Below are 7,910 nucleotides of genomic sequence, written 5' to 3' on the forward strand. Positions count from 1 at the left end.
CTCCGAACGTCTGGGACCCATAGAAGGGAAGGGATTCTCTAATTGTTTTATGGCGCGGTTTCCGAAGCACTCCAGCACCGAGCCGGCGGTCTGGCGGGAGCTGTCCGTGGTGCCGAAGCCTTCCTGGCTTGGCCGGACCCTGCGCCCGTGAAACGCGCTGCAGCCCCGGCAAAAGGCTCAGTGGGTCCGCGGTAGGGCGAGAGCCCCAAGTTCCGCGACGAACCCCGGGCTCCACGCTGCAAACCAGAACCCCTCTGTCAACCGTAGCTGGGACTCTCCGCAGGATCCAGAACTGAAGGTCAGGTCCGTCGTGTCTCCCCCGCCTCCCTGCGGCATCTCGACCCCCACCCCAACTCCCTCCCCTGCGCCTTCGCTCTTGAGATCGCACCACGTCGTTCTGACAGCCTGGCGCTTCCCGCTTCTCCTCGGCCCTTATCTCCCTCACGCTCTTCGGGAGCGCGATCCTCAGAGGCGTGGCAAGCTCGGGCAGCGAGACCACCCCGCGCTTGCCGGCCCTCCCCCTCGCTGGCTCCGTCCTCCCGGCGCTGCCCTCCCCACTAGTTCCCTGAGCGCAGAGTTGGGCCACGCGCGCTCCGCCCCCATTTTCCATACAAGGCAGCGCTGGAGTGGAGGGCGGGGCGGAGGGGAGGCGCTCCCAGCCCCTCTCAAAAGCTGTAAGCCCACCCGGAACCCCTGGATCCGTTCAGCGGCTGCGAGAAGCCCGAAGCCCGGGCTGCCGTCGCGGGCGGAGGGCAGCTAGAGGACAGCGCGAGTCCTGCCTCTCTCTCCCGCTCCGGAGCGCTTTCCCATCCGCCAAGCCCCACTCCCAGGTAGGACTTCGCTCCTGGGTCTGGACTGCGTAGATCCCAAGGGCTATACATTAAGTAGGAGTAGGTTAAGTAACCCGTGCATGTCTAACCATGCTTGGATTCTTTCACCCAGGTGTCAGGACTGCACTTTTTATTGATTCTGTTGTCGTGTGGCCAATTATTCCAAAGGGAGGACTTGGGTGGTGAGGGGCGGGCGCTGATACAGGAGGGGCAGATGGAGAACAGAACGTGACGGACTTCGATTATCTTTGGACAGGTGGCCATGACCTCACTACCCGCTCGAAAGCCCGGGGTCCCTGACTTGTTTTCTGGGCTGCCGGCAGCAGCCACAACACCGGCTAACCAGAGCGCAGAGGCCTCGGCGGGCAACGGGTCGGCAGCAGGCCCCGGCGCGCAGGCCATCACGCCATTCCAAAGCCTGCAGCTGGTGCATCAGCTGAAGGGGTTGATCGTGCTGCTCTACAGCGTCGTGGTGGTCGTGGGGCTGGTGGGCAATTGCCTGCTGGTGCTGGTGATCGCGCGGGTGCGCCGGCTGCACAACGTGACCAACTTCCTCATCGGCAACTTGGCCTTGTCAGACGTGCTTATGTGTGCCGCCTGCGTGCCGCTCACGCTGGCCTACGCCTTTGAGCCACGCGGCTGGGTGTTCGGCGGCGGTCTCTGCCACCTGGTCTTTTTCCTGCAACCGGTCACCGTCTACGTGTCGGTGTTCACTCTCACCACGATAGCCGTGGACCGCTACGTCGTGCTGGTGCACCCGCTGCGCCGGCGCATCTCGCTGCGCCTCAGCGCCTACGCGGTGCTGGCCATCTGGGCGCTGTCCGCGGTGCTGGCGCTGCCTGCCGCCGTGCACACCTACCACGTTGAGCTCAAGCCACACGATGTGCGCCTCTGCGAGGAGTTCTGGGGCTCCCAGGAGCGCCAGCGCCAGCTCTATGCCTGGGGGCTGCTGCTCGTCACCTACCTGCTCCCCCTGCTGGTCATCCTCCTGTCTTACGTCCGGGTGTCTGTGAAGCTTCGGAACCGTGTGGTGCCGGGCTGCGTGACCCAGAGCCAGGCAGACTGGGACCGTGCGCGGCGTCGCCGCACTTTCTGCTTGCTGGTGATGGTTGTGGTGGTGTTCGCCGTCTGCTGGCTGCCGCTGCACGTCTTCAACCTGATGCGGGACCTTGACCCGCAAGCCATCGACCCCTATGCCTTTGGGCTGGTGCAGCTGCTCTGCCACTGGCTCGCCATGAGCTCCGCCTGCTACAACCCCTTCATCTACGCCTGGCTGCACGACAGCTTCCGCGAGGAGCTGCGCAAACTGTTGCTCACCTGGCCCCGCAAGATCGCACCCCATGGCCAGACCATGACGGTCAGCGTGGTCATCTGATGTCACTGTGCTGGGCCTGGGCTGGAGAGTTCTAGGTTCACTGGCCTCCGAGGTCCGACTGGAGACCTTATTTCCTGAGCTAAGCCAACACAGGGGAAAATTTCCAGCCCAGCCCATTTGTCTAGCGTCCTGCCTGGTTCTTGTGTCTTTAAAAATGTTAAATGGGCCTTGGGGTGTAGGAGGCCAGGGAGAAGGAAGAGGATGTATTATTTCTTCCTTATGTCCTTGAAAGACAAGCAGATCTCTTTTTTCTGGATTCAGAAAACATTTTAGTACCATGGTTTTCATCCTTGCTTTCTCTGCCTCTTGCTTTCTCTGTGGTGATGAAGGAACACCGTGGGAGGGATTTCAAATGGCCTTTTGGGGTTGGCAAAGGTTTTCAGTTTGCCTTTTTAAAAGAACCCAGCTGAGATTTAATGCCTGATGTTTGTAAGTCAACTTGAACCCTTGACTGTAGGATTTCAGCTGAATATGTTTTACAACCCTTAGGATTTTAGCATTTCCTGAATAAGACCATTAAAAACAAAGGACTTTAGTTTTAAAACCATTTGAGTACAAAACCATTTACAAACTGCCTTTCAAAGGTCTTTTTTTTTTTTTTTTTTTTTTTTTTTGCGGTGCTGAGGATTGAACCTAGGGCCTCGTGCTTGCAAGGCAAGCACCCTGCCAACTGAGCTACATCCCCAGCCCAAGGTCTTGTTTTTGTTGTCCTTTGTTCTTACTCCCCAACTACTATTTTAAAATGACAAGATGAATTAGACAATGATTAGATAACTAACGAGTAAAAGGTTCATTTCACTTAAGGGGACATATAACTAAAGGACATGAGAACAGGCATTGTGTGTGTGTGTGTGTGTGTGTGCGCGCGCACACACACCCAGTGTTTGCCACAAGGCGGGCACTCAAATACTTGATTGGTTTCCTGAATACTCCATGTCAACCGTATGCCACAGCATTCTCTTGCATTCTCTAATTGCTCAATTGCAACACGTCAGTAGCTGTCATCTGACTGCTCAGCACCTGCTCCTTGGAGACACTTGGAACATATCAACCCAGAATAGAAGGACTAGGAGATGTTTCCTTAAGTACAGCACAGAAAAATTTACTGCCATCCACAAGATGCACAGATCCAACACTAATTACTGCCAGGGTTAAGGGAACGGGTGAAGGCTGTTGGGCATGATACCAGGCTGATAATCACCATGTTAATCTCCTGAGAATTCTGTTAAGGAGAACAAGTGCTCTGAGACAGGGGTCTTCACAATGAATGCTGGAACAGCAATTGGGACAGTGAGAGAAGGAGCCCTGGGAAATGATACACAATAGCCAGCTGTCAGATCAGTCCCTGTGGTACGTGTGGCATGAACTAGTGTCTGCAGTAACTCTGTCTCCATCTGCATGGGCCCAGTACTTCCCCAGCTCACTGAACAGAAGAATCAATGTTTCTCCTCCTCTGGGTTCTCTAACTCTCAGAAATGAGCTCATTCACTGGCAAGGAAAGAAAGGTTGGCCCTAGGATGACAAGTATTAAATCCTGAGGCCAGCGTCAACCATGATGGTAGAGGACGTATTCATGATGGGGCTAGGCAGCCAGAAGAGTCTTCAGCAGTTACATGGTTGACCTTTTCACAGCACAGGAAAGGGCAGGGAAAAGCTGACTTGGGACAAAGGACTAGGCAGTTTAAGATGGGAGGTGGAAGCTACCTCTCGAAATGTCACTAATGACTTAGCCTCATCCAAGTACTGGAGGACAAAGAATCTGTGATCTAATATTGCATTCCACTGCCATAGCATATTGTCACAGCACCATGTCCCCTTCCCCAAATGAGCTTATCTCCCAGGCATACCAGCAACTGACTCCTGTGCTTCCAGCAGCTCTGTTTCCTTGCAGGCTCAAAGTCAGAGCATTCTTTGATGGCTACATGTGGAGAGTATAGGGGAGAGGAAATGAGTGATTAATTGTGGTGTCTTTTTTTAAATTTATTTTTTGGTATCAGGGATTGAAACTAGGGGTGCTTTATCACTGAGCTACACCCCCAGCCCTTTTTATTTTTTATTTTAAGAAAGTTATTTGCTAAGTTGCTTAGACTGGCCTTGAACTTGTAATCCTCCTGTCTCGGTATCCTGAGTCACTGAGATTACAGATGTGCATCACTGTGCTCAGCCAAGGTCTCTTTCTTGGATGGTTTAAATCACTGCTTATCAGCCCTGGGTGCTCCTAGCATTAACTGGGGAAGTTTTCCAAAAAACATCAATGCCTAGGTCCTACCCTTAGACGGTCAGTTGACTTGAGATGGAGCCTGGGCATTTGCATTTTCCATAGCACTTCAGATAATTTTGACGTGCATCCAACATTAAGCCCCTGAAGAATTCCCCTCTTTTCGAAGAACATCCGAAACATCTGAATGAAGCTTCAATTGTATCTGCCAAAGGTGTTAAGAATTTGGAGTTGAATTTGACAGTGAGTTGCATATCATAAAACTCTTCAGACAATACCTGATTTATCACATAGAAGGAAATCCTTTTGATTGTATAAACAGGTATTCATTCAATGGTTTTCTCTTATATTTCCTGTGTGAAACACTACTTTGTGCTTGGAAGAAACATCAACTTTAGATGAATTGCAGTGTACAGCATGAATTACTCTAAGTTCTCATTGTCAGGGTGTTAAAAAGTTAAAATGTTCTCCGATTATCTTAATTCAGGTCTATGTCAACTGTGAGAAGAAAGTATCCCTATTAATTATTAGAAAAGTTGTCACCAACTTCTGTCATGTCTACAATGTAAAGTTTTGACATTTGTATAGAATTTATGGAGAGCTCAAAGAAGTGGGAAAATCATGTTAGATTTATGATCATCTTTACAAATTATGAAAATTGGTACCTGAACAGCAATTAATTGTTACCACATGTGACATCTATTTGGGACTAACTGAATTGTAAAAAAATTCTCAGCTGAGTTATGGAGAAATCCATGTAGTATTGTAGTTAGGAAATTGTATTTCATAATTCATTTTGCTTACTATCAAGCACCTAAGATGTGTACCCAGGCTGTTCCTGCAGGGAGTCAGACAGGAAAAAATTTGGGCACCTAGCCAGCCTGGACTTGGCAGCAGCCATGCCCAAGGCTGATAGAGGCTCTGTAATCCTTTTTGCGAACCTTGTCACCAGGTCTTACTTTTGGCAGTCAGTCAATAGATTTATCTCACTAAATCGGCAGAGGAGTGTTTCAATATGTGTTGGCAACAGAACCTGGAAAAAGAACTGGGAGAGATGTAACAATATTCCATTGATGTAACCTTCCTGAGTTATTGTTCTTATGAATTTTCAGGCAGCTCATTTTCATATTTATTATCTCAGGAAGGCTAGTCAACCACCTCTGTCCTGTGGTTTGCACGTCTGAACATTGATGGTCTTTCAAATGCAAGGCAGGAAGTTATTTCAGCGGACCCAGGCAGGAGTGTGGCTTGATCCTGGAGTGAACCACAGGGCCCATCCTCCACAAACAGGTCCTCAGAATCACCTTCATTTCTCAAGGCAGGTCCTTGATGGATCTACTTTCATGTGTTGATGTCTTTCCTGTGATGCTTGTGTTGCTGAGTCACTGTGTAAAGCTCTTCAGTCTGAAACTTGTACTGTGTTTGACACATTGTGGGTGCTCAATAAATATTAAATCACTTGCACTGTCTCTAGCCATGGGATTAATAAACCAAGCCAGTTTATATACAACCGAAGGATGGCCAAGGTCAAAGCAAGGATAAATCACGCCAAGGAAAACATACTATTCAATCTAGATTTGTCAGCTCCATCGAATACCAGAGATGACAGTTCATTTTGGGTTTTCTGTGACCCTCTGTTCTCCACCTGAGAAATATCGGCATTTTAATAAATGGCACAAAATTGCACGTGCCTAAATTCACAATCAAAATAAAAATGGAGAATTTCATGCTTCATTTCTATACCATCATGAATCTGGATCATTATTTAAAGGTTAGCATTTTGTTACCCATTTCCCACATATAACTTGGTAAATTCTAAAAACATCAAGTGTGTAGGTAAATAAGATCTAGAAGATTCCAAAATATTCTTGACAGAGTCATAAACAAGAGTTTCTGTTACATATAAAACACCGCTTAAAAATGAATTTGTGGGCAACTTTTCAAGGGATACATTTATCCTGAAAAGTAAGATAAACTATTGTTAAAGGGTCAGAAAGATACAATATTTGGATTGAAAGAGAGTTACAGGCATGATTTATTGAGAGACTGGACTTTCCCAAACAGTTTTTGGAAGTAGCAAGTCTTAGTTTGACAGCAGAGTTTGTGCACTTCAAACAGGATTCAACTTGTTGTTCTCTGCCTTTCAACTTGATTCCTCTCTTTTCTCATTCTTTGTTCCTCTGTGATCCTCTTTTTTTTTCCTGCTACCTCTCTATGTTATCTATAAAATACCACCTCTCTGAATCCTCTTCTGTCCCAGTGAAGGGGAGGCAATAGGAGGTAAGCACCTGTTTTCTGGTTGGTCTCCCTAAGGTGAGTGATGGAGAGAAGGCCTGGCTAATCCCACTGCAGAAGTCAGGAAGCACTGTTGTGCTGGGGGCTGCAGTTCATTGTCTCTCTTGCCCACAGTGGGGTCTGGGAGGTCACACAATTAGTCGTTTCATGGTCAAGCTCCTGGCCAAGGTGGATAACAGAGTTTGCCCTGAATCTCCCTAGGACCTTAAACTGATGAATCTCACTGAGAGCTGTCAAGAGGGGCCTAAAAATAAAAGGTCAAATGTGTTTCATTTTGATGTTTGGTGCTGGAATAAAGAAACCAGAGCTAGAAAAAGCAAAGGATAAACACTCTCTGTTTTTAGGCCCTCCCTGGACTCACAAATCCTCTTCTTGACCTACAGGTCATTAAATTCCCTGGTCCCAGGACCCATCTCCTCCTGGAATGACATCCAATGATGCACGGAAAACTACACTGTCACCACCCACCCCCCAGACCCTCAGGCAATCAAAAAGAGAGTTGGAAAAACCACATAAAGACTTCAGCTTGAGCCCTGGGTTTGAAGTCAGGCACTGGGCTTTTCTCCCTAACCTGGAACACCTCAGCCACCCTTGGTTCTTCCCTGGAGGAGGCTGGCCCAGTTATTGGGGTAAGAGGCACAGTACTGCAGCATAAAGACGTGCCCTAGTTTGGTCTGGTGTGGTGGACTGGTCACGACCAGTATGCTTACAAGCAGGCTCCTGCAAAAACACAGTCCTGAAGCCACTGCCCCTTGCAGGGTAGGTGCTTCCAGGGTAGGTGCTGGCCTCATTTTAGAAAGGCCTGGCGGGCTTGTGAGCACCATTGATGCCCGTATGTTGCGTAAGGTCTATTTTATCACATTTCCTGCTCACTCCAGGCTCCTCCAGCAAACCCTTTCTTTCTCTGTATAATACAATTACAAAGCTTGGGGCATTTGTGCATCCACATTGTTCTTTGAGTGTGCGTGTCGTGTGTGTGTGTGTGTGTGTGTGTGTGTGTGTGTGTGTGGTGTCTTCTAAAGGCTGAAACTAAAAGTGAGCAGTCAGACTCCCATGCAGCTGCGCCAAAGCAAGAAGAGCTGGTCTGAATGCAACAACTTCTACCTGACTTAGCTGCCAGGAAGCGGGCTCCACATGGGTGCCCTGGGGCCTGCTGTCTGCTGGTAGAGGAGGTGTCCTGATCCCAGCTAAG

General features: G+C 49.0%; 1 protein-coding gene across 1 annotated transcript; it reads left to right on the forward strand.

The window, feature by feature from the left end:
• The first annotated feature begins 748 nt into the window (after window positions 1–748).
• On the forward strand, window positions 749–2,782 carry PRLHR (prolactin releasing hormone receptor). The gene is made up of 2 exons (XM_079136753.1): window positions 749–830; window positions 1,087–2,782. Exon 2 carries the CDS (start codon window positions 1,093–1,095, stop codon window positions 2,203–2,205), a length of 1,113 nt encoding a protein of 370 aa, XP_078992879.1. The 5' UTR covers window positions 749–830; window positions 1,087–1,092; the 3' UTR covers window positions 2,206–2,782.
• Window positions 2,783–7,910: the final 5,128 nt, after the last annotated feature.

This window comes from Sciurus vulgaris, assembly GCF_902686455.1.
Source record: "Sciurus vulgaris genome assembly, chromosome: 4".
Lineage (NCBI taxonomy): Eukaryota > Metazoa > Chordata > Mammalia > Rodentia > Sciuridae > Sciurus > Sciurus vulgaris.